This window comes from Saccopteryx bilineata, chromosome 2 (genome assembly GCF_036850765.1).
Source record: "Saccopteryx bilineata isolate mSacBil1 chromosome 2, mSacBil1_pri_phased_curated, whole genome shotgun sequence".
NCBI classification, from domain to species: domain Eukaryota; kingdom Metazoa; phylum Chordata; class Mammalia; order Chiroptera; family Emballonuridae; genus Saccopteryx; species Saccopteryx bilineata.
In genome coordinates, this window is record NC_089491.1 from 349,004,640 (window position 1) to 349,031,980 (window position 27,341).

General features: G+C 43.5%; 1 protein-coding gene and 1 pseudogene across 1 annotated transcript; both read right to left on the reverse strand.

Moving 5' to 3' along the window:
• Window positions 1–5,961: 5,961 nt before the first annotated feature.
• On the reverse strand, window positions 5,962–21,314 carry METTL2A (methyltransferase 2A, tRNA N3-cytidine). Its single transcript, XM_066262677.1, has 9 exons — window positions 21,182–21,314; window positions 20,886–20,977; window positions 18,641–18,996; window positions 16,979–17,028; window positions 16,588–16,648; window positions 14,995–15,134; window positions 12,392–12,498; window positions 8,919–8,984; window positions 5,962–7,196 (listed from the first exon to the last, which is right to left on the reverse strand). The coding sequence occupies exons 1-9, from the start codon at window positions 21,289–21,291 to the stop codon at window positions 7,039–7,041; spliced, it is 1,140 nt and encodes a 379-aa protein (XP_066118774.1). The 5' UTR covers window positions 21,292–21,314; the 3' UTR covers window positions 5,962–7,038.
• Window positions 21,315–25,371: 4,057 nt separating this feature from the next.
• LOC136323470 (CUE domain-containing protein 2-like) lies at window positions 25,372–26,811 on the reverse strand (annotated as a pseudogene).
• Between the last annotated feature and the right edge of the window lie 530 nt (window positions 26,812–27,341).

Here is a 27,341-nt window from a genome sequence, read left to right on the forward strand (position 1 = left end):
CTATGACTTCAAGCCTTCAGAGCTAAGTGTGGTCACTTCCTCCAAGTGACTGAGGAGCAGAGGGGGAGCAGTGGTGAGGACACACTTCCCAGGCTCTTCTGAGGCCTCTCTACATTTCTGCCCTGGGGGATCCAAAAGACTCCATTTCCTCCTACCTACCTTGTTTTTTTTTTTTTTTTTTACAGAGACAGAGAGTGAGTCAGAGAGAGGGATAGACAGGGACAGACAGACAGGAACGGAGAGAGATGAGAAGCATCAATCATTAGTTTTTCATTGTGCGTCGCAACACCCTAGTTGTTCATTGATCGCTTTCTCATATGCGCCTTGACCGCGGGTCTTCAGCAGACTGAGTAACCCCTTGCTGGAGCCAGTGACTTTGGGTCCAAGCTGGTGAGCTTTTGCTCAAACCAGATGAGCCCGCGCTCAAGCTGGAGACCTCGGGGTCTCGAACCTGGGTCCTCTGCATACCAGTCCGAAGCTCTATCAACTGCGCCACCGCCTGGTCAGGCTTGTTTTTTTTTTTTTTTTTTTTAGAGAGGAGAGACAGAGAGAGAGAAGTGGGGGAGGAGCAGGAAGCATCAACTCCCATATGTGCCTTGACCAGGAAAGCCCAGGGTTTCGAACCAGCGACCTCAGCATTTCCAGGTTGACGCTTTATCCACTGCACCACCACAGGTCAGCAGGCTTGTTTTTTGTTGTTGTTAGTTTTTTTGGTGACAGAGACAGTGAGAGGGACAGACAGACAGGAACGGAGAGAGATGAGAAGCATCAATTCTTCATTGTGGCTCATTAGTTGTTCATTGATTGCTTTCTCATATGTGTCTTGACCAGGGGCTACAGCTGAGCAAGTGACCCCTTGCTCAAGCCAGTGACCTTGGGCTCAATCCAATGACTGTTGGGCTCAAGCCAGAGACCCTGTGCTCAAGCTGGTGAGCCCACAGTAAAGCCAGATGAGCCCGTGCTTAAGCTGAGATCTTGGAGTTTTGAACCTGGGTCCTCTCTATCCCAGTCCTACACCCTATCCACTGTGCCACTGCCTGGTCAAGCTACCTTGTTTTTTCATGTAAGCTGCCTTGAGCAGCTGATTCTTGCGACCAGAGCTCTGTACATATTGGTTTTTTAAAATTAAATGCAAACTATCAGCAGGTGTCTCAGGAGGTGGGAGAGTACTGGGCATGGCAGGAAGAAGCTCTTTAGTCATTCAGTCCTCATTCATGAGCCCCACCAAGGGCCTGGTGCTGTGCTAAGAGTTGAGAATACAAAACTCTCCCAAGGAACTCATCATTCAGTGGGCTCTAATGAGCAGGGGTCCCCAAACTTTTTACACAGGGGGCCAGTTTACTGTCCCTCAGACCATTGGAGGGCCGGACTATAAAAAACAACAACTATGAACAAATCCCCATGCACACTGCACATATCTTATTTTAAAGTAAAAAAAAACAAAACGGGAACAAATACAATATTTAAAATAAATAACAAGTAATTTTTTTTTTTTTTGTATTTTTCTGAAGCTGGAAACGGGGAGAGACAGTTAGACTCCCGCATGCGTCCGACCGGGATCCACCCTGCATGCCCACCAGGGGTGATGCTCTGCTCACCAGGGGGCATCGCTCTGCCGAGACCAGAGCCACTCTAGCACCTGGGGCAGAGGCCAAGGAGCCATCCCCAGCGCCCGGGCCATCTTTGCTCCAATGGAGCCTTGACTGCGGGAGGGGAAGAGAGAGACAGAGAGGAAGGGGGGGGGTGGAGAAGCAAATGGGCGCTTCTGTGTGCCCTGGCCGGGAATCGAACCCGGGTCACCCGCACGCCAGGCCGACGCTCTACCGCTGAGCCAACCGGCCAGGGCCAAGTTTTAATGGAGAAATCCAAACTCAGAGAAAGGTGGAGAATAAATGAACGAATGCAACTTGGGGCTCATCGTAAGGAGATGCCAAGCTTGAGCTTTTTTTTGGTCAAGGCTTCTGGCTACTTTGTCTTGCGGTCCCCCACTGGAGCATAGGATTTGATTGTAGCTATTTGTCCTGTAACCTGGTCACACAATGCAGTCCACTGAGTATAGGTAAGAGACAATGTCCAATCTTGAACCTAGACATTCATTGAAATAAAGGAGGTGGCTATGATTTACCATTTGTTTTTACCTATAAAACTCACCATCAGCACTTCCACACCTCTCAGATCATTACCTGCACACAAAATTAATAAACATACAAAAATCTGTAATGCATCAATGTAGCCGGGATCTGAAAATAGCAGCTCCAGCCACAAACCAAAGAACAGGTCTTTGTGAAGAGTGAGAAAAGCTGTTTGCCCTGGGCTCATCTTCTAAGACACAGAGAGAACTCTCCACTAATTACTAAATTAACGTGTTCAAGCAGAGAGGAATCAATTAGAGGAAAAGTAGGATATCTTAGTCCATTAGATTTTCCTTTCCTACTTAGGTTCCAAGGCCCTATTTTTTTTTTTTTTTTTATTTATTCATTTTAGAGGGGGGGGGAGAGAGAGAGAGAGAGAGAGAGAGAGGAGAGAGAGACAGGGGGAGGAGCTGGAAGCATCAACTCCCATATGTGCCAAGGCCCTATTTTACCAGAGCCCAAGAGAGTAGGCAGGTAACAAACCCATTACAAAACATAGGTTTGACAGCATTAGCAGAGGCCAGGCTCAAAACAAAGTACACAAAATTGGAGATGAATAACTTTTGTGGTGTAAGGACTCATGCTCTCCTGGTGATCCTGTTATATACCCTGACTCTGGACACTGCCTTAAGGAACATGGCTCCACTCCAACAGCTCCAGTAAATGTTTGAAATTGTCCCTGAGTTTTCAAACATTGAATTTGATCTCCTCAGTCAAATTAACACTACTTAGGAAGATAAATCAGTTTCAGAAACACTTCTCTATTAGATTTGAATCTAAAACCACATAACTTCCTGAGCAGTTTCACACGTGGAGCTAGCTACCTTCCCAGGCAATGCAGCACTTTTATTTTTTTTGCTTTAACAATATCAAGAGATGACAGTCAGGTCGGTAGTCCAGTCTGTTTCTCTGAGTGGCACTAAGGTCATACTTTAATGTACCCTGACAATGTTTATTTTATTTATTTATTTTTAAGATTTTATTTATTCATTATAGAGAGGGGAGAGAGAGAGAGAAGGGGGAGGAGCAAGAAGCATCAACTCCCATATGTGCCTTGACCAGGCAAGCCCAGGGTTTTGAACCGGCAACCTCAGCGTTTCCAGGTTGATGCTTTATCCACTGCGCCACCAGAGGTCAGGTTACCCTGACAATGTTTAATTGTCCCCTGCTCATCATTAGCAATTCCAAGGCTGAAAAATTATGCAAAGTCCCTTAAGGAGTTCAAGTTACCCTGACAGATAAAAAGAGAGCAAAGAGAAGGCTTAGCAGATGGCACAGAAGGGAGCAGGGGGCAGGAAGTCTCATCTGTTTTACCTAAGCCCCAAAATCCAACTCAGGTGCTTGGAAGATGGAATGAAAACTTGCCTGGTGCTTTGAAATGCTTCAGAGATGCCAAAGGAGGGTCTTTAATGGGCCATTGACTTAATATGTTCTTCATTCCAAATGATAAGTGAAATACCATTCCTGATACTCAGTCTTTTCCTTTTAAAGAAATTCAGTGCAATGAAAAGATGTGAGGTCCACTCCCTCCCACCTTTTAAAACTCATTAGGTGAGGCCAAGGTAGGTAGATGTCGGCACAGGAGCAGAGTTGTGGTGGCCCCATGGGGGTACTGGACTCAGGGCAGGGTGAGAAGGGCATCTATATAAGAAAGTAGTGGCAAGAATGGCATGGAGTGAGGTGTCAGAGGTGGATGCCCTTCTCACCAAGAGGATGGTGGCATAGAATGGTTATCTATGAGGGGACTGGCCCAATATAATGAAAATGGGAGCTTGGGATTGTTGGAAAAGGGAACAAGTACAGGGAGAGAGAATTAAAATTAGAACAAATCCTGTGGTGTGGAATTGAAATAAAAAGTTTTGCCTGGCCTGTGGTGGTGCAGTGCATAAAGTATCGACATGGAATCCTGACGTCACTGGTTCAAAACCCTGGGCACACCTGGTCAGGCATATATGGGAGTTGATGCTTCCTGTTCCTCCCCCACCTTCATCTCTCTCTCTCTCCTCTAAAATGAAATACACACACACATATATATTTTTTAATCAAAAGTATTGATTTGAACTGATGGTTTTCAATACATGTAAGCATAGGAACATAGATGCAAGGGTATGTATACATACATACATATATCCCTTGGCTCCATGCTTAGGTGGCCAGGGAATATTAACATCCCAATAGCAATAAGCATACTTAGCTTGGTTTCTGAGTACCTTTCTCCTCTAAAGAAACAGCTCCTTGGGGGAAATGGCTGACTCAGACTGGGACAGAAAAAGTACAAGATGAGCCTGGAACAACTTGTGCATGAAGTGCTCAAAAAAGAAAGGGGACACATCAAAAGATTACAGAAGCATTTGAACAGGTTCCCGCTGGCCAAATCTGTGACAATACAAGCACTAAAATAATAGCATAAATTATAATCATTAGATAAAAGAAACCCATTAAGTCCATATTAAGTCCATGGATAAGAAAAGAAAGCCTTCCTTACAGAACATCAATAAATGTAGAGGTACTGGGATTAGAAAATACCATACGACCACTATCATAGTAGTAATCAGCCAAGAAACAGCAAAAGATGCTGAAACCAGGGATAAAGTTTGGTAAGGAACAGGATAGTCTCAGAAATGCTTATTAGTAACTTTTTTCTCTAACTAGTAACTTTTTAGTAGAAAGTCCCAGCAGACACCACCTCAATTAAGTGATCAAGGTTAACATCACCAATGGGGTATTCTGAAGCATGTATCCTTATAGGAAGCAATGAGAAGTAGAGCATCACTTCTGACTTTACTCCCAAAAAGGAAGAACTTGAACCAAATCATGAGGAAGTATCAACAAACCCAACTAAGGACATTCTGCAAAGTAGCTTGTAATCTTCAAATGTCAAGGTCATGAAAACAAGCTTGAATGAAGCTGAGACATGATTACTACATGCAACAAAATGGCTTATTTTTAATTTTTTTAAGACTTTATTCATTTTAGAGAGGAGAGAAGGAAGAGGGAGAGAGGGAGGGAGGGAGAGGGAGAGAGAGAGAGAGAGAGAGAGAGAGAGAGAGAGAGAAGAGGGAGGAGCAGGAAGCATCGACTCTCGTATGTGCCTTGACCAGGTAATCCCAGGGTTTTGAATCAACGACCTCAACATTCCAGGTCAACACTTTATCCACTGCGCCACCACAGGTCAGGCCAAAATGGCTTATTTTTAAAGTGATAAATCATATATTGGGACCATTGGGAAAACTTGGTTATCTATGGATGGTAGTGTTTCCATGTAAATCTCTCCTTTCTTTAAAAATGATTTTTTAATTCAGTGATATTAGAGAGACATTGACTCATTGTTCCACTCATTTATTCATCCGTTGGTCAATTCTTGTTGTATGTGCCCTCATGGGGAATTGAACCTGCAACCTTGATGCATCCAGATGACGTTATAACCAACTGAGCGACCTGGCCACAGCCCGAATTTTATTTTTTTTAATTTTTATTTACTGATTTTAGAGAGGGAGGGAGAAGAGAAACATGAAAAGTAAAAATTGAAAAAAAGAACATATAAAAATAATGATGATCACATTCAGAAGTGAAGTGATATGGCACAACTACTATTGTGTCAAACATTTAAGTGTAGAATAAAAAAAAAAGACAATTTTGCTAAAAGTGAAAAAGATCTTTTTAATTTTTAAACAGTTTACTTAGAAGGGGAAAAGTACTTAAAACACCCTGGAACCAGATATTTGAATTCCCAAATAATTTAATAAAACTTACAGTCAAATGAGTTTATCATACATGACACTTATACATGGAAATAATTTTTTTTTTTTTTTTTTTTACAGAGACAGAGAGAGAGAGAGAGAGAGAGAGAGGGATAGATAGGGACAGAGAGGAACGGAGAGAGATGAGAAGTATCAATCATCAGTTTTTCGTTGTGGCACTTTAGTTGTTCATGATTGCTTTCTCATATGTGCCTTGACTGGGGGACTACAGCAGGCCGAGTAACCCTTTGCTAAAGCCAGCGACCTTGAGTCCAAGCTGGTGAGCTTTTTACTCAAGCCAGATTAGCCTGCACTCAAGCTGGTGACCTCGGGGTCTCGATCCTGGGTCTTCCGCATCCCAGTCCAATGCTCTATCCACTGCACCACCGCCTGGTCAGGCTGGAAATAAATTCTTGATGCCTTTAAAATTCCCAATTTCCATGAATTTCAATTAAGATATTATAAAATGACAAGAAAGATCTTTGAGATATCAAAATAAGAATAAGCTGGAGAAAAGTATATATTAAAGGGCTTCACAAATATGAAGCATGATTGTTAGAATCTTGATAAGTAATTTTTCCTAGGTTCAAGGCTCAAGTTTGTTTGATTCCTTGAGCTGTCCAACATCAATAAGACACCATTTGTGGTTGTTCTTTTAAAAAAGCCACAGAGGCCCTGGCGGGATAGCTCAGCTGGTTAGAATGTCATCCCAGTATGCCAAGGTTGGGGGTTCCAACATGGTCCAGGCACTTGCAAGAATCAACGAATGAATGCATAAATAAGTGGAACAATAAAACCCTGATATTCTAGAATCAATAAATAAAAAAAATTTTTTAAATAAGAAATAAAGAAAGCCAGGGAGGCACTCTCCCTCCCAGGAGCATGCCCATACCTTTTATCCCTCTCAGGTGTGCATCTCCTAAACTCCAAGGGTCCCCATGAGACTTGAAACCAGGTGAGCAAGGGCAGTTGCAGCTTATCCTGGGGTTAACCCCCTCAGCCTTTCTCCAAGGCCCTCTTTTCTCTGACTTTTCAGTAGCCAACAGCAGCTCTACCTTGGCTCTCTCCTGTTGCTCCTTCTATCCTAAGCCTTTCCCTGTTTCACTGGACTCTTGAAAAAAATTAAAAAAAAATAAAAGTATAAAAGCCAAGCAGCTCCCATGCCGTCAGGAGCCAGTGCTGGACAGAAGAGGTTTGCGATATTTGCACTGAATCCAAACTCGGTACATTGTCAGCTGTTTCCCTCGGTTCACTTGCAATCGGCGATCCATCAGGTTCTGAACCTTTTCCAGTCCTGCAGTCATGAAAAGTGTGTCCAATTCATCTAGATTGGAAAAGAGATGTTTATATATTTTCCCCAGAAGAAAAAGCATAGTGTCTTTCACTTCCTATGTTAAATGAAGCTCCTTGAGATTGCTGTCATTATTTATATATTTTAAGTGGCTTCAGGAGAGCTGTTTGGTTATAAATGCAGAAATGCTGTAGTGGCTTGGAAATAGCAAGTTCATGTTTAGGGTGAGGGGCCTGACCTTCTGGGAAAGGTGGCCTGGAACCCGAGGGAGAGCTTCTCTAAGAGTCAGTCAGCTGATGGGGAGGACTTTTCATGAAGGGCTCTATGACCACCTTAAAATTATATGTAAAATGATTCCATACATTGGTGGAACATAAAAACGAGACAGAGACATGGACAAGAGTGTGATGGTTACCAGGGGTGGGGGGAGGGAGGACATGGGAGGGAGGGAGAAAGAGAGTTAGGGGGAGGGGGAGGGGCACAGAGAACTAGATAGAGGGTGGCGGAGGACAATCTGACTTTGGGCGAGGGGTATGCAACATAATTTAATGACAAAATAACCTAGACATGTTTTCTTTGAATATATGTACCCTGATTTATTGTCATCCCATTACCATTAATAAAAATTTATTAAAAAAAAATTATATGTAAAAACCTATATACAGAGAGTCCAAGGGCTTACAATAGTCTCGATGTACGACATTTCGAGTTTACAATGCTCATTCCCATAAAAACTTTAAAAAATTGAGACATGAGTGTTTCAGCTTATGCCATTAATGTCATACTTATGGACTACATGGGCAAACTAGTTTGGTTGCGTGTGGCGGAAGAATACACAGTCCAGCATATTTATGTCCTTTTTATTTTTCTGTAGCTTGTGTTTTATGTTCTAGATTATGATTTTATAAATGTGTTAGGATAAGTGACTTAGGTTAGGGTCGTTTCGACTTACATCAAAATCTGGGAACGAAACTATGTCATAACCCAAGGACCCCCTGTATATGTATGTCTAAAGCCCCCCTTTTATTCTTTTTAGGGGAGAGGTTCCATCACTTTAACCAAAGGCTCATTAAGTATGTGACCTGACAAAGGGCCCAGCAATGGAGAGTTCTTACAGCACCCATCAAGGAAAGCTGTAGCTGGGCAAGCAGCAGATAGAGCACTTTGGGTGATGTGGAACCAGGGAATGGTAAGTTCACCCTAACTCAAGTACACCTAAGGCACAGCACAGCTCGGAGAGTGAAACAGCTGCACTGAAGTTTTGCAAAACGAGCTGGTTTCCTGTTTTGAACAAAGTGACAGAGAGCAGAACAAGACAGAGGACTGAAGGCGTACATGCTGAGTATCTGGAGAAGGCTGAGTGGTTCAGGTTGGCTGTGGGGGACAGGAAGGGCAGGAAAAGGCTGCAAAAGGTAGGAGGGTAAGATGATTTACATGTGCGAGTCCACTGAGGAAAATTTAATGTGGTACTACTATACTTCCCCATGTATAAGACGCATCCTTTCCTGAAATATCTGGGGTCTAAACACTGGGTGTGTCTTATACAGTGGTTGCATATTTTTTTACTTGCATTACTTGAAGAGTTGTATGAATTTTATGACAAATAAAACGAGTTCAATAACTTTATGTAATACATTTTCCCCCCAAATTTTGGGCCTCAAAATTAAGGTGCGTCTTATACATGGGAACGTCTTATATATGGGGAAATATGGTACTTTGGGAGTATTAGCATAAGGATGAGTGTTGTTTCCATACCTTGTGTGAAGAAGTAAACTCTGGTGCCATCGCCTCTCACATAGAAATTTTCAGATAGACACTGACCTGCAGAGCAATGTGGCAAAATCAGAGAAAATTTAAAACACTTCTCTGAATTTCACTGTCAATCAAAGGTATATCACAGACCATCTTCCTGGGCAGAGAATAGAATTCTTTCTTGGTTACACTTGGTACTTTGCAGGAATCTGCAATTTCTCTCCTATAAAGGAATGATGCTGCAGAGAAGAGCAGCCCAAAGGGAATAATCAAACTGCAGGCTAGGTAACACGTGCAATTCTTTTTTTTCTGAAGCTGGAAACAGGGAGAGACAGTCAGACAGACTCCCGCATGTGCCCGACCAGGATCCACCTGGCACGCCCACCATGGGGCGATGCTCTGCCCATCCTGGGCGTCGCCATGTTGCGACCAGAGCCACTCTAGCGCCTGAGGCAGAGGCCACAGAGCCATCCCCAGCGCCCGGGCCATCTTTGCTCCAATGGAGCCTTGGCTGCGGGAGGGGAAGAGAGAGACAGAGAGGAAGGCGCGGCGGAGGGGTGGAGAAGCAAATGGGCGCTTCTCCTGTGTGCCCTGGCCGGGAATCGAACCCGGGTCCTCCGCGCGCTAGGCCGACGCTCTACCGCTGAGCCAACCGGCCAGGGCCACACGTGCAATTCTTAGTCTCCTGTTCTAGAGTTTTGGTTCATGCTGAAAAAAGGTTATTTTTTCCCTTTCCCTGACTAAACACCTTATATTCTTTGTATTAAAAAAAAAAAAAAAAAAAAAAAAAAAAAGGGCCTGACCAGGCGGTGGTGCAGTGGATAGAGCATCGGACTGGGATGCGAAAGACCCAGGTTTGAGACCCCGAGGTCGCCAGCTTGAACGCAGCCTCATCTGGTTTGAGCAAAAGCTCACCAGCTTGGACCCAAGGTCACTGGCTCGAGCAAGGGATTACCCGGTCTGCTGAAGACCCGCAGTCAAGGCACATATGAGAAAGCAATCAATGAACAACTAAGGTGTCGCAACAAAAAACTGATTGATGCTTCTCATCTCCCTCCGTCCCTGTCTATCCCTCTCTTTGACTCTCTCTCAGTCTGTGTAAAAAAAAGAAAAAAAAAGGGAAGAGAAGGAAGGGAAGGAAAGGAAGGAAAGGAAGGGAGGGGAGGGGAGGGGAGGGGAGGGGAGAGGGGGAGGAAAGGAAAGGAAGGAAGAAAGGAAGGGAGGGAGGGAGGAGGAAAACATCAAGCAATATAGCTAAGTCTAAGGAATGGAAATTTAAGACAGCAACTAATACCATTTTGGTAACTGTCATTTCGCATGTCTCTCCATGTGTCTACACACACACACTCATAAATGATAACACATACACTGTTTTTATCTTGGATACGCACTACCTCCGTTGCTAAATGCCCCAACTTTATGCCCGCTTAATAACCTGGTGTGTAATCCTTCACCTTTTGAATGTCAATATAATCTTACTTGCTTTACTTTTTGTATCTTTCTCCAGCTACTGTTATACGTGAGATCAAGTTTGAAATACTCACCTGTACACTGCTTTACTCAGGTGGCAATACAATGGAACTCCCCCACTTACCTCCGACACCAGTGTTATGGGAACTACCTCATGCGACAAGCACTATATTCCCCTATCCAGAGGCTTTCACTTTGTTTCCAAGATTTTGCTTAAGTCAGGGCACATAAGCAATCAGTGAGTGCACAACTAAATGGAACTAAGTGAATGACGAGTTGCTGCTTCTCTCTTCCGCTCTCCCTCCCCCACCCTCCAAATCAATGGAAAAATTATAAAAAAAGAAAAAAATTACCAAAAGGGTTGTTGGATTGAATAGATAACACAGGGTGCTTTTAAAATGGCCATAACAATTCCTGTTTTACTAGTAATGGAGGAACATATCTTTCTTTGAATTGGCCAGCAACAGGTTTAAGAACTGGTATCTCATGATTACTGTAATTCCCTCAAGTTTTGTTTTTGGCTATTTGAATTGTTCTTCTGTAAATCAAAATATTCCTTCCCTGTTTTTCTGGTTGGGTCACTGATCTTTTCCTTATCAGTTTGCCAAGAGTCCCTTGAAATGTACAGATATTAAGTTTTTAACTGTGTGTGTGTGTGTGTGTGTATACACAAACATATATATATTTCCAGGACAGAGAAAGAGAGAGGGACAGACAGACAGACAGGAAGGGAGAGAGATGAGAAGCATCAATTTCTCACTGTGGCACCTTAGTTGTCCATTGATTGCTTTCATATGTGCCTTGACTGGGGGGCTACAGCAGAGCAAGCGACCCCCTGCTCAAGCCAGCGATCCTGGCCTCAAGCTGGTGAGCCTTGCTCAAAACAGATGAGCCCGCGCTCAAGCTGGCAACCTTGGAGTTTAGAACCTGGGTCCTCCACATCCCAGTCCGATGCTCTATCCTGGTCAGGCAAATCTTTAACTGTTTTATGCACTGAAAATATTTCTTTTAACTTTTTAATAACATTGTTTGCCATACCATACCACATTTTTTTTTTTTTGTGGGAGAGAGAGACAGGAAGGGAGAGAGATGAGAAGCATCAACTTGTAGTTGCATCATTTAAGTTATTCATTGAGTGCCTCATATGATCCTTAAGCCTAGCCAGTGACCCCTTGCTCAAGCCAGAGACCTTGGGATCCTATTGATGATCCTACACTCAAGCTGGTGAGCCTTGCTCAAGCCAGATGAGCCCACACTCAAGCTGGTGACCTCAGGGTTTCGAACCTGGATCCTCAGCGTCAACATTTTATCCATTGCACCACCACTGGCGAGGCTGATGCCATACTATATTTAAAATTATTTATGTAAACACCACTTTTTCTTTTCTTTTCTTTTTTTTTTTGTATTTTTCTGAAGCTGGAAACGGGGAGAGACAGTCAGACAGACTCCCGCATGCGCCCGACTGGGATCCACCCGGCACGCCCACCAGGGGGCAATGCTCTGCCCCTCCGGGGCGTCGCTCCGCCACAACCAGAGCCACTCCAGCGCCCAGGGCAGAGGCCAAGGAGCCATCCCCAGCGCCCGGGCCATCCCCGCTCCAATGGAGCCTCGGCTGCGGGAGGGGAAGAGAGAGACAGAGAGGAAGGAAGGGGGGGGGGGTGAAGAAGCAAATGGGTGCCTCTCCTATGTGCCCTGGCCGGGAATCGAACCCGAGTCCCCCGCACGCCAGGCCGACACTCTACCACTGAGCCACCCGGCCAGGGCCAACACCGCTTTTTCTTAAAAACAAACAAATAAAACAAAAACAAAAGCCTCTTTTAAAGGTAGCTTAGTTTCAAAAACCTCCTAATAACCTAGATTACATAATTCTTCCAAAACAGACCATCCTAGTCATGTATTAAGTAGCTTTATATATGGAGCTATAATTCTAGAGTCTTGTTCTGTTCCACTGATTTGTATGTCTATTCTGATGGCGAAACCATTGTTTTGACTATAGTTGCAAATACCTTTTTTAAACCGAAGCTGAGCCATGTCATGGCGGCCATAATCTCGTAAAAGCATCATCCCTCCAGGCTTCAGAAGCCCACTCAGCCCGTTGATAGCCTTCTGCATCCTGTGGGGTAACAGGGAATGAAAATCAGGTCTTTTTAAGGACAGGATTCCTTTTCCTTTTTGCATGTTCTGGAAAGCCAGTGGACTTCTAACCCTGAAATCTCAGATCTTCTGCCCCTGCTTTAGTTAGAACAGGAGCACACATCCAAATTCTCTCTCTCGCTCCTCTCACTGAAGAAGAGAGAGAGAGAAAAAGAAAGAGAGAAAGAGAGAGCGAGAAAGAGAGAAAAAGAAAGAAAGAGAAAGGTGGGGGGAAGAGTGAGAAGCATCAAGTGATAGTAGTTGCTTCTCGTATGTGCCTTGACAGGACAAGCCCAAGGTTTTGAACAGACTTCAGCATTCCATGCAGACGCCTTATCCACTGTGCACCACCACAGGTCAAGCACTTATCTAAATTCCTGATGTGCCTTCTGGGGCCTGATCACAACTGAGGATAACCTGCTTTTGCCTTAGGGCTCTACTATAGGGGAAGTGACCAAGTCGGCTTGGCTCAATTCCTGGGACTGCCTCATAAAGAAGCCATTCCTGCCCTCTACCCCATGGCTCTCATGGGAGCCCTGACCATTCACTGTGGACTGCTAGCTGACTCATCTGCCTGCTCTGCTAGGCCCAAGCCAGGGGTCCCCAAACTACAGCCCGCGGGCCACATGCGGCCCCCTGAGACCATTTATCCGGCCCCTGCCGCACTTCCAGAAGGGGCACCTCTTTCATTGGTGGTCAGTGAGAGGAGTATTGTTCCCATTGAAATACTGGTCAGTTTGTTGATTTAAATTTACTTGTTCTTTATTTTAAATATTGTATTTGTTTCCGTTTTGTTTCTTTACTTTAAAATAAGATATGTGCAGTGTGCATAAGGATTTGTTCATAGTTTTTTTTATAGTCAGGCCCTCCAATGGTCTGAGGGACGGTGAACTGGCCCCCTGTGTAAAAAGTTTGGGGAGCCCTGGCCCAAGCTGTTTGAACACAGAGACCGATCTTTCCATCGGTTAAATAAAGACTAAACCTCAAGAAGTTACAATTTACATGGTGACAGTATGCAAATCAGTAACTATGGGCACAGCACTTCACATATCCTACTTCACTTTTCACATCAAGGTCTGTTAGAGGTTTCTGCTTTTCTAATTTCATAAGTATAAATGCTACAAACTTACAAAAAAATTTGAAAGTTTATTTAAATATTGAATAATTTATTTTAACTTCAATGCTTTGTTTTAGTCCGTGTCAGTTTGTAAAAGTTTGTAATATTTAAACTTCTGTACTTATTAATGTTTTGAGCCATGCCAGGCACTTTGGGCTGTCCTCCATATGCCTTTACTGCACACTGATAATATCCCCATCAGGTCAGATGACTAAATGCTATTCTAGAGAAAATAGGCACTAGACCAGGGGTCCCCAAACTTTTTACACAGGGGGCCAGTTCACTGTCCCTCAGACCATTGGAGGGCCGGACTATAAAAAACAACAACTATGAACAAATTTCTATGCACACTGCACATATCTTATTTTAAAGTAAAAAAACAAAACGGGAACAAATACAATATTTAAAATAAAGAACAAGTAAATTTAAATCAACAAACTGACCAGTATTTCAGTGGGAACTATGGGCCTGCTTTTGGCTAATGAGATGGTCAATGTCTAGTTCCATATTTGTCACTGCTAGCCCTAACAAGTGATATGACGCGCTTCCAGAGCCGTGACGCGTGCGTCCTGCATCACCGGAAGTAGTACTGTACAGGAGCAATGCCGTGCTTTGCAGTGCTGCAACATACAGTGCTCCTCTCACTGACCACCAATGAAAGAGCTGCCCCTACCAGAAGGGCGGTGGGGGCCGGATAAATGGCCTCAGGGGGCCACATGTGGCCCGCGGGCCGTAGTTTGGGGACCCCTGCACTAGACAAAAATCAATCCCCCCCCCCCCCCGGGGTCTTCAACCAACATTGCTTCCTTCAGATAATATGTATTTCACCAGGAAGACGAGTTGCCTATGTCTGTGAGACCTTAGCAGTATCGTTTAGGGTACAGCAATTGTCTTTTATTTAAGTTGATTTTATAAAATTCTAGCATACTTCAGTTTCCCACAGACCTTAATCATCAGAGAACAGCTTAGATAAGCTTCACTGTAAATTTTGTGCTGTTAATAAGCATGGTTTATTTAGAATATTTAAAAAGACCAATAATGAGATGTTATCTAACAGTGGTGGCACTCAAATATCTTAAACAGCATAATGTGAGAATATCAATGGGGCATTTCTCCACACATTCATTAAAGCTGGCTCGTCCATTTTGCAGGGATATTACACAATAAAAATGATAAAAAGAACCAACCACTGAAGTTAATAAACAGAAGTTGGACCAAATTTAGGAAAATGTTTGAGATGCTTCTATCACTTTAGATGGAGTGGCTTCTCTCTATCAGAACATTCTCAACTCTGACATCAAGGTCCCTGATGGAAGCTTTGTTTTTGTTACACTACTGGTTAAGGAACCTACAACTTACTTGTCTGGAACAATTGCTGACAGAACAAATATGAGGATGATAATATCAAGACTACCCCTGGGAATTGGGTAAGTCTTATCTTCGTCACACAAATCGTGAACAAAGGCAAAACACCGAGAAGGATCATATGCTGGATTTGTCTGCAGACAGTTGGAAGACAGAAACACATGGGTTAGAGAATGTTCACAGAGCCTCAAGGCACGCTAATCTTGCTTTTAATGTAACTGCAGTTACTTCCCTCTGAGGGACAGAGCTCTGATCATTAAGGCACACATTCTTACTCAAAGGCTAAGAACCAGGAACAACTCTACTGAAGAGCCTATGGAATAACTGGTGCTTTTAAAATAGAACGTGCTTGATTTCTCTACTTTATTCTACGCAGATTTAGATCTGAAGACTACAAAATGATCAGGAAGGTAAGTGACCAAGAGATAAATGAAAAACCTCATAAAGAAACAAAACATATTGAAAAAGCATGATTTAAAACAACTCCCAATCCAACTACAGCATATTACACAGATCACAGACTTCTCCAGGAAAAATTCGTTTCTCTAAATGTGGAAAATTTAACTTATTATAATAAATGCATTTCAGGGTAACTTCCCTTTTCACATCTCTTTTCTCCAAAAATATGACTTTGTTCCTCATTAGTCATAGCTAAGTAAAAAGAAGCAAGCAGATTACCAGCTGGGCTGGGCCAACCAGACTCTTTCTGGGGACTTTGGAATAGAGATATAGTCATTCCGGTGAGATTCTGAGAATACCTAAACAGGGTGAACTTGTAAAGGACTGGGAGGGGCAAGCATGCCAAGGCCACGTGCAAAACCAGGAAAAGCCTACTATAAAAAGCTAGTCTGCAAAAACAAATTTTATTTATTTATTTTTCAAAAACAAATTTTAAAAAGGCAAGTAAGCACTGGGCAATGAGAGATAAAGACACTAAGAACTGAGAGGTGTAGGGATAGAAGGGGCAGCAACATCTTACCAGACAGCCGACTTGCCTTGGTATCTGACACCTTTTCAGGGCTGAGTTTCAGTCCTGGCTGCATTTTATACTCTTGGGTTCTATGACATTCTACTTTATTGGTTGAGTTTGTCTACAAGTTTCTGTGACTTTTAACTCAAAGAAACCTGACTGAACAATCACCTCACTTTAATTCTTTTGTTTTTAGTTGTTTTTTTTTTTTTTTAATTTTACTTGAGAGAGAGAGAGAGAGAGAGAGAAGGGGGAAGGAGGAACAGGAATTATCAACTTGTAGTAGTTGCTTTTCATATGTGCCTTGACTGGGCAAGCCAGTAGTTACGAATCAGCAACCTCAGCATTTCAGGTCAGCGCTTTACTCACTGTGCCACCACAGGTCAGGCATTTTAATTCATAAGTTTGGAGAGGTCAAAAGACCCGCCCAAAGCTCCAGAGCTGGCAAGTGGCAGATTCTGTATGTATGTTTGGTCCTTTCTTTTACTCCAGGCTGTTTCAGGAAATCTTTGACTTTCAGACTACAGTACAATAAGAAAGTAACTAGAAACCGTGACTTTTACGAGGCCTTTTCCTTTTAACCAGTGAAAATTACTGATAGGAGCCACCATACTTACCTGGACCAGTTGTATAGCTGTGGAAGAAAAATCACAACAGTAGACAAAGAGTCTTGGGTCACTGAAATGGGCAGGAAAAAAAAGCAGAACAATTACATTACAAACTGGATTATGTCTATTCTCTTTCCTAAGTAACAGAGTTAAACTATAAAAGGTACCACATTTTATGCATACAACAGGTTTTAAACCTCACTAATGTCCCTGATGACAAAGATTATTTGCATATCAAATTAAATAAAAACATTCCATAAATGGATAATGTAGAAATCCAAATCTCTTGTAACCCATGGTTCCCCATAACCACTGTCACATCTGGTGTAGTAAGATTTTTGATAAACAACCCCAACTTTTCTTTTTGCTGTCATATGGTTAAACTTTACAATATACTTACTTGTTGATTTGTAGAATTGGAAAGACTGTGTTTCCCACACCACAACCAACCTGCAGATAGAAATGTGAACTATCAATCACAGAACTTTCTAAATTAATTATCTGAAGCTAGATAAATAATCAACGATAGAGAAACTTGCCTAATTGTGTTAGGGATGATATAGCCATCAGAGGTAAACAGTATCCAACACTCCCTGATCTTGAACCCAGGAACCCTAAGAGTTAGCATGGGTTCTTTTTTTTTTTTTTAATTTTTATTTATTTATTTTTTTACAGAGACAGAGAGAGAGTCAGAAAGAGGGATAGACAAGGACAGACAGACAGGAATGGAGAGATAAGAAGCATCAATCATTAGTTTTTCATTGCGCATTGCGACACCTTAGTTGTTCATTGATTGCTTTCTCATATGTGCCTTGACCTCGGGCCTTCAGCAGACTGAGTAACCCCTTGCTCGAGCCAGTGACCTTGGGTCCAAGCTGGTGAGCTTTTGCTCAAACCAAATGAGCCTGTGCTCAAGCTGGCAACCTCGGGATCTCGAACCTGGGTCCTCGGCATCCCAGTCCGACGCTCTATCCACTGCGCCACCGCCTGGTCAGGCCTAGCATGGGTTCTTATTACCAGAAAGGAGTTGGTCTAGAAAAAAGGGCATGGATTACTTTCACTTTTTTAATTCTAGTGCATGATCCTGAAGATGAATTATTTTCTTACTGAGCTCCACTATATCACAGAAAAACGTTTCTAATAGACTGGGCTGAAAAATTCGTGAAAAGCGAACTATGATTACACTGTTCTAAATATAGTGCGGGGTGTGGTAATAAAAACAGCGACCTTTTTGCCGTGGCAAGATAGCTCGGGTGGTTGGAGCATCGTCCGGAAGAGCAGAGGTTACCAGTTTGATTCCCAGTCAGGGCACATACAGGAACAGATTGATATTCTTGTCTCTCTCAAATCAATTAAATAAACATTAAAAAAAAAAACAAAACAGTGACCTTTTACTAAGGGCTTACTATATGCCAGACACTATTCTTAGATATTTTAAATACATTATTTCAATAACTTTCATAAAAACTATGAGCACAGACAGAGAGAGAAGTCACACTCTGTTTGGGGAGGGTAAGAGACTAATATAAGGTCATGCCACAGGACTCAGTCTCAAGACTAATCAGCTTGCAGCAGAGTATGTAGTCACCACTTGTGAATTTATATTACAGTACCCACCTAGACACTTTTCCAGGTCTAGCCTTGCTTCTACAACAGCATGCAAACTTAGAAGACAAGAATTCTCCCACATCTGAGAATCAGGCATCATCCCAACTAACCTCTCCACTTCATATATAATTGTTCATAAAAGAAGTAACAGAAGTTGTTCAGGGACCTGGGCCTCTTTTCCAGATGGCAGGTACAACACGACCTACAATTTTCAGATGCTATATGACATTCCAGGGTTAGTGCCTCAGGTGATCTATCTTTGTTTGCCACAACCACCAGATATCTTGGTCTGCATTTTGGGCATTTCAGTTCAAAAATGGAAGTGATTCCTGGCCAACATAAGAGTCAAGTCTTCCCCTCTGAAACATCTTTGTGGTCAGCCTCTATATACTGACCATGTGCACACCATTATCATTTTACTAACCCTACCACCAGGACAACAAAGGGAGGTTACCTCGAGTATTCGATAGTTGGCTGAGGATCCAGGAAACTCATGAGCACAGATTTCCAGCTGACTGACTTTCTGAGTTACATTTTCTTCCACAGAGAGAGTCTTTGTTTTATGCCCCAAGCTGTCTGAAGAACACTTGGGCTCTTCTTCTATTATTAAACCAGGTCCATCCTCATTGCTCCTACATCCAGACACTTCACTCCTCTGATTTTCTGAGAGCAAATCCAAGAGATTTTGGTTTTGAGTAGGTGCCAGCTCTGGGAATTCAGTGAAAAGCCAATGCCTGTCCTTGAAAAACCCATTTTCGTGGATTTTGTAGAAGTCATTCCAATATTTGTGGGCATTCATCTCATAATCCACTGTAAATGTTTAAGAAAAAAATTTAAGAACAATTTCTCAATACTTAATTTATCTAACATCAATTGTCACCTTGCTTCATTTTATAATAAAAGTATCCTGAATTAGAGCCATAACCTCAGAGACAGCGATCATTCAGTCCTACCACCTATCATACTTGAATTCCCTCCATATTTTGTCCTTCCAGAGTCCAACTTCTGCCAAGGCACTTACTACCTATCAACTCTCTCACATCTTTGGATGGCTCTTAACTATGAGAAAATTATAACCTTAAGCAAAAAACCTGTCTAATCACTTCTGGTTAAAAGGGCCTACCGTTTCTCAGGGCTGTACAGAACAACTATTTTGTGTTTGAGGGCAGTTATTTTTCCTAGATCTTTTACAAGGTAACTCTCCCAGGTTCTTCAGTTGTTCCCCACGTGAACTCAATGGTTCAGGTACAGGTAGCTTTTCTTCCTCTGTCTGTAGTTCTTTCAAGTGTGGAGTTTAGAAATATATATATATTCTGCTACTAATAAATACTAAAAATGGTAAGAAGGCTAAAAGGAAATAGTGAATGCTGGCACAAATGAGAAAAGTTTTCATGATAAGAGGCCAGGACATACCAAAGCAGTGTGAACTGTTTAAAAGAAAGCTGTTATTTAATAAAGGTTGTCTTCACTTTCAGTTCTCTGTTCTTTGTCAATACAGGACCTTGACTAGTGTAGTAGAAAGAATAAATATCTAAAAAACTGGACTTCAGTTCCACCAGTGGTACTACTAACAGCTTACTTCTGGGCAAGGCACTTAATGTCCTATGGTCCAAGCTTCTTTGACTGTAAAATCAACATATTGGACTATGTGATTTTCAAAATCCTTTCAACTTTAACTTGCTTTGACCTAGTCTGTCAAACTATATATGGCAAATATTTTGTAACTAAAATCTTCTAATTGTTGTACAGAATTCTTTCAGTGGGTACTATTGTCTCTTAGGACATAGACCCTAGTTTTAGCATCTAGCTAGGGATATTTTGCAATGATACCAACTGCCTCTCTAGAAGTGGTTTCTTTTCTTTGTCCAGACTTATTGCCATTCTGCTTCATCCATCTTTCCTTGGCTGAAGCTTTGAATCCTCACAGCCAGTACACAAGACATAATTTACCAGTTATTAGACCCCTCCTCCAACATTTGGAATCCAATCACTTGGATCTAAGTTCAGTGGTAACATTTCCGCAGGCAAAGTGTAACCACATGGAAAACACATCCTCTAAAGCAGGGGTCCCCAAACTGCGGCCCCCTTAGGCCATTTATCCGGCCCCCACCGCACTTCTGGAAGGGGCACCTCTTTCATTGGTCAGTGAGAGGAGCACATTGACCATCTCATTAGCCAAAAGCAGGCCCATAGTTCCCATTGAAATACTGGTCAGTTTGTTGATTTAAATTTACTTGTTCTTTATTTTAAATATTGTATTTATTCCCGTTTTGTTTTTTTACTTTAAAATAAGATATGTGCAGTGTGCATAGGAATTTGTTCATAGTTTTTTTTATAGTCCGGCCCTCCAATGGTCTGAGGGACAGTGAACTGGCCCCCTGTGTAAAAGGTTTGGGGACCCCTGCTCTAAAGACAGCTGTGTGCTGACTGCCATAGGCCAACCATATTAATATGGTTCTAGTCAACACAACTATAAACTTAAAACACTAGAAAATATCAACCAAAAGTAAAACACCCTCTGCACTAACAAGATTTTACGGGTGTAACCCTTCTCCATCCTTGCACATTCTCTTTCTCTCCCCTTCTACTTCCCAGCCCAGGAACAAAGGCTCTCCGGAGCCTCGGTTCTCTGGACTGCCAGGGAGGGCGTCCTGCAGTGCGCTAGCCATGGGTACCACTGAGGGCCCCCCTTGGCGCACCTTGCTTCTCCTGGCACACTCGCTGGGTACTGTTCTCCCGGACTTTCCTCTCCGCCGCCGCAGACTGCTCTTCCGACCACTCCACATTGTCCCTAGGAAAATCAAACAGGCAGCTTAGAGTCCTCACGTCCCAGCTGTGGGCAAAGAGAGCTGGCCTCGGAGCGCCTCTCCCGCGGGAGCAGAGCGCCTCGAATAGGGCCTCGGTACTCGTAGCCGGCGGTCAAGGGTTTCTCGAAGCGCTCTAGGCGGAGGGACGGAGGGCGAGCCGCAGGCTGGCCAAGGGGAAGGGTGGTTACCAGGCATTGTAGTGGAAGACACGCGCCGGATCGCTCAACAACCGGCTCCCGAACTGCTGCCTCTTCCCGCCGGCCTCGACCGGCGCCCCTCCACCGCAGGAACCAGCCATGACACCGAAGCCGGAAATGTCCGTCTCTCGGTAACCCGAGAACTTCCTGCGGGCCACGCCCCCTTCCGGAAGGCGCGGTGTCTGGGCGGGAAAAGACGGAGGCGGGGCAGCTCCGATGGCCTGTGTCTGGTTGGCGTTCGAGCTTCACGGCTTGGGGCGGTCCTCGAGTTTGGGAAGGGCTCTGGTGGGCGTGCATGGCTGCTAGAAAGTGGGAGACGTCCCACTTGAGCCTTCTTTCAGTGCTGGGCTCTGGATTCCTCCGTCTCACCCAAATTAAGGTTACTCAATTCCTATGTATACCTGATGGCCAAAAGAATTGTGGAAGGTAATACGCAGGGCGAGGAAACAGGGCAATTTTCTGTCCTCTAAGAATCAGCTTTCACACTGAAAAGCTATGATATATATAATTCCACATTATTTTTCTTGGGGGAGGATATGAAATAACCAAGGAGAACTTAAATTTTTATAACCTGTTTATTTATATCTAAGCTTATGTGCATAATCAAGATTGCAATTCATATGCAGATATATGTAGTTTCGTTAAATTAATACACTTCAGTCTTACACTTTTATTTTGATAATTACTACAAGTGGATTTTGACAAAAGCCTAGAAGTAAATATGCTGCCAATGTAAGATAAGATTAGTTGAGAAGACTTCCAGAAGAGTGTTGACTATCACTTGGAGGAAGAGAAGGGCTAATGAGTTATTTGAGTAGTGCAATTTTAGTACCCTGATACCCAGTGATTATTTCCTCTATTGCAGATTCTTTCCATAGTCAAAACTAAGGGGAGCAATGAGAACTTCTATACCTCTCCCACCAAAGAAATGGGAGCAATCCCCAAACCCTCTCTAATCACAAAGAGAAACACACAAATGAATAAAAGAGATAATAATTTGTACTTTATTTGTAAAAAAGGTTTTATTGATTTTACAGAGATGGGGGGCGAAAGGTATCAATACTCATAGTTTTTTCAGTTTAGTTGTTCATTGAGTATTTGTTGTACGTGCAAGCTCAGAGTTTTGAATCAGTGACCTCAGCATTACAAGTTGATGCTTTATCCACTGCACCACCAGAAGCCAGGAGCACTTGTGCTTTATTTGAAGACAAAATACTTTTGCCATTGTCATGGTCTTTTGAAACATTTTGAATAAAACTTATGCAAATAAGTACATGGATTTGTGTCTCTTCTCAAGGCCAGCTATATGCAGATATGATGGTTGATTTATATTTATTGTTGGCATCTTGTTTTCTCATTTACAGGCTTTGTTTCTCCCAGATCAAAAGCTGTTAGGGCACCTGACCAGGTGGTGCACAGTGGATAGAACGTCAGACTGGGATGCGGAGGACCCAGGTTCGAGACCCCAAGGTCGCCAGCTTGAGCGCAAGTTCATCTGGTTTGAGCAAAGCTGACCCAAGCTCGCTGGCTTGAGCAAGGGATTATTCAGTCTGCTGTAGCCCCACGGTCAGGGCACATATGAGAAAGCAATCAATGAACAACTAAAGTGCCACAGCAAAGAACTGATGCTTCTCATCTCTCTCCCTTCCTGTCTGTCTATCCCTCTCCCTGATTCTCTCTCTGTCTCTGTCAAAAAAAAAAAGAGTCTGACCTGTGGTGGTGCAGTGGATAAAGCATCGACCTGGAAATGCTGAGGTCGCCGGCTGAGGTCGCCGGTTGGAAACCCTGGGCTTGCCTGGTCAAGGCATATGTGGGAGTTGATGCTTCCAGCTCCTCCCCCCTTCTCTCTCTGTCTCTCTCTCTTCTCTCTCCCTCTCTGTCTCTCTCTCTCTCCTTCTCTCTCCCCTCTCTAAAAATGAATAAATAAAAATTAAAAATATATTTTAAAATTTGCACTTTAAAAAAAAAGCTGTTAGGGCTCCCAATCAACAAGTCCCACTGTATAATTTCTTGCAAAGAGCTCACTCTTGAAGTTACTTGTTATAAAATTTACAATTGAGTTATTTAAAATGTCAAACAACTTGGGCCCTATTGAAAAAATGCATTAAAGTATCCTAAACTTAACTTTTATGCTATTATCTTTGGTTGACCTGTACAACTCATTTTTCTTCATCTTTTGAAGCACCTAAAATATTTTTTTCCCTGAGAATCTTGGAAGACTGAGTCTTCCGCAATTATCAAGACTTCATACTGCACTGCGTTTCGGAGGAGTTAAGGGTCCCTCTGCTGGCCAGTAGAGAGAACTCTTCTAGCTCAGTGGGTGGCATGGGTTCAGAAGAGGTTAAAGGTTAAGTACTCCAGTTTGGATTATTGCCTTGGGTGTCAACCCCAGCCGCCAGTAGTTAATTGCTTCATGCTTTTCTTTCTGTTTCAATCAGTGGCAATTCTGGTCTGTGTAAGTATGTGCTCTGGATCTGAAGGGCCAGGGAAGGCTCCCTGGTGTTCTAATTTGCGTTCCTCAAAGTTTCACAGAACCTGGACAGCATTTGTGGCAGTCCTAGATAATTGAATAAACTGGTTTAAAACTTTAATTTTAAAAGACTATTTTTTATTGCAAAAGAAATATGTTTATTGGAGAACATTTAGAAGACACAAGTAAGACAAAAAATACCCCATCCCATCCTTAATTAAAAAAATTTTTTTTTTAGATTTCATTTATTCATTTTAGAGAGGAAAGAGAGAGAGAGAGAGAGAGAGAGAGAGAAGCGGGGAGACAGTAAGTGTCAACTCCCATATGTGCCTTGATCAAGTAAGCCCAGAGTTTTGAACCAGCAACCTCAGTATTCCAGGTCGACGCTTTATCCACTGCGCCACCACAGGACAGGCCCCCATACTTAATTTAACCCATTAAACATTTTGGATTATATCCTTCTAATTTGGTTTATATTTTTCTAATTTATTTATAGGAATAATTAAAATTTTTTATTAATTTGAGAAAGAGAAACATCAGTTTGTTGTTCCACTTATTTTTGTATTCATTGGTTGATTCTTTGTGTGTGTGTGTGTGTGTGTGTGTGTGTATTTTTCTGAAGTTGGAAACAGGGAGGCAGTCAGACTCCCACATGCGCCCAACCGGGATCCACCGGCATGCCTACCAGGGGGCGATGCTCTGCCCATCTGGGGTGTTGCTCTGTTGCAACCAGAGCCATTCTAGCACCTGAGGCAGAGGCCATGGAGCCATCCTCAGAGCCCAGGCCACCTTTGTTCCAATGGAGCCCTGGCTGCGGGAGGGGAAGAGAGAGACAGAGAGGAAGGAGAGGAAGAGGGGTGGAGAAGCAGATGGGCGCTTCTCCTATGTGCCCTGGCCGGGAATCGAACCCAGGACTCCTGCACGCCAGGCCGACGCTCTACCACTGAGCCAACCGGCCAGGGCCTCATTGGTTGATTCTTGTAGAGGCTCTGACCAACTGAGCTACCCAGCTAGGGCCAGAAGTAACTTTTCAGTTAAAATATTTTCAGAACAAACTGCTTTGTGCCCCCTCCTTTTACAGTTTCATTGAGGTTTAATTTACAATTAAATTCATCCATTTTAAGTGTACAGTTCAGAGTTTTTGTAAAAATCTGTATTTGTGCAACCATCATCATAATTAAGTTTAGAACTGACCCATAAAGTTCTCTCATGCCTCTCAGCAGTAGTAGCCTGCTTTTCTTTTTTTGTTTTTATTTTCTTAAAGATTTTTATGGAGGGGAGGGTTGAGAAGTATAGTTGCTTCACGTTAGCTGGTCATTGCTTGCTTGTCATACATGCCTTGACTGGGAAAGCCCAGGGTTTCAAGCCAGCATTCCAGGTCAATGCTCTATCCACTGTGCCACCACAGGCCAGGCTGCTTCTAAACTTAATAATAGCTCATAAATATAATTTTGTTTGAAATATTCTTTTACAACATCATTTTAATGATTCTGGTATTGTCTTATATAGCTGTAGCTGTATCATGATTTGTTGGACATTTAGGCTTCTTTAAGTTTCTTAAAAGTTCAACATGATAGACATCCTTATAATGAAATTTTGTACATAAATGATTCTTTCTTTTCCTTGGGGCCACCTTTACTATGCCCATGGGAAGCTCCAAGAGGAAGTTAACATGGTGGGACAAAGAAGTAAGAGAAGGGGTAGAGAAGGGGTCAGGAGTTAGGATATGCCCTGTGTGGGGTGTGGGGCTCCTTCATCCCTCTGGGATCTGAGCCTAGAAGGCTCTAGCAGAGTCCGACAAACGCTTCCGTGGAAGCAGTATTTTCTGGCCGGCTTGAGGTTGATGTATGTGATCTTCATCTCCTCGGCCTCAGGGTTCCGCACATCTTTGAATCATTCCCCCTTGGTACTCACTATCTGGTTGTTGATGTATCGGATCAGCTTCTTGAGGGCCTCCTTGGGAACCATGGGCCGGTGAATCTTCTTCTTTTTTTTTTTTTTTTTTGGCATTTTTTTTTTTGCATTTTTCTGAAGCTGGAAACAGGGAGAGACAGTCAGACAGACTCCCTCATGCGCCCAACCGGGATTCACCCGGCACGCCCACCAGGGGCGAGGCTCTGCCCACCAGGGGGCGATGCTCTGCCCATCCTGGGCGTCGCCATGTTGCGACCAGAGCCACTCTAGCGCCTGGGGCAGAGGCCACAGAGCCATCGCCAGCACCCGGGCCATCTTTGCTCCAATGGAGCCTTGGCTGCGGGAGGGGAAGAGAGAGACAGAGAGGAAAGCGCGGCGGAGGGGTGGAGAAGCAAATGTGCGCTTCTCCTGTGTGCCCTGGCCGGGAATCGAACCCGGGTCCTCCACACGCTAGGCCGACGCTCTACCGCTGAGCCAACCGGCCAGGGCAAATCTTCTGATCCTCTGCACTATCCACCATCATGTACTTCTGCAGGATGAAGAACTTCAGCTCATCCTTTTGGGAGCCTCTGAGGCGCCTGGGCAGGTCCTGGTTGGGGCCATCCCAGGCTGGAGGCCCCTCCTCCTTCCCTTCTGCCAGCATCTGTACAGCTTCTTCCAGGTCCCCCTGAGCTTTGGCCTGCACCCACTGGGCCTGCTGCACCGACTAGACAGGGAACACCTCCAGGAGTACATCCACTCCTGGCAGCAGCTCCTCCTTAGCACTGGCTGCCTTATCTTGGGTGTCCCCAGCAGCAGGATAAGCCCTAGTATCTTCTTTGAGTTTTTCAGGCCGCTGCAGGGACTCTGGGGAGATGGGCACCCAACTTTGGACCTCAGAACTCTGTGGTTGCAGGTTCTCTTTGTTTCTGGCACCACTCAACTACCCAGAGAGCTTCTGCATCATGTCCCCTACTGTACCCCTTGGGATATGGGCGAAGTCAAGCCCATAGGCCTCCATCATCTCAGTGAAGGTCTCCATATCAAAGTTCTCCTCTGATGGGCCTTGCGGGGCCCAGATCCTCCAGGACCCCAAGTACTTAGAAGAAGATGATCTCATCCAAGCTGCAGAGGTCAGCCTCTGGGAGGTGCGTCTGGACAAAGGCAAGAAGGGCTGCACTGACAGTCTTTTCCAGCTTCATGCTCTCTCCTCTTTCGCGCCGCCGGGCACCGCCGGTGATTTGTCCTGCGCAGTGCAGGTCTCCCATGATTATTTCTTTAGGAACAATTTCTAGAAGTGCAAGTACTGAGTCAATGGATACAATTAGCTCCATTACTAAGCTCCATGAGGTCAGGGTATTTTATGTTTGCTTACTGTTGTATATCCAGATCTTAGGTCCAAGTGTACAGCATACAATATGCAACTGAATAAATAATTGGTGAGTGAATGGCTGGGTACCCATTGCTATACTGTATTCCATCGAAGAGATGCCAGTTTATACTATTACCAACAGTGTGTGGCAACTTAATAGAAGTAATGTGTCAGTGTACATTTTAGATTTTCCAGGACAGATCTACTTAAAAATATTATGCTAGTATTCCATTGATCCAAGGAAATAGTCCAATAATTCTAATACTTTGTCATCAAAATATCTATCTTAGATTGCCTGTTATACTCACAGCCATACCAAAAAATAAATCTCTCGTCGAACCCATACATCTTGTTTTCTTTCTTAGAAAACATGGGCACTCACCTTAAAGTTAGCTATTTTTTGTAACATCAGATAA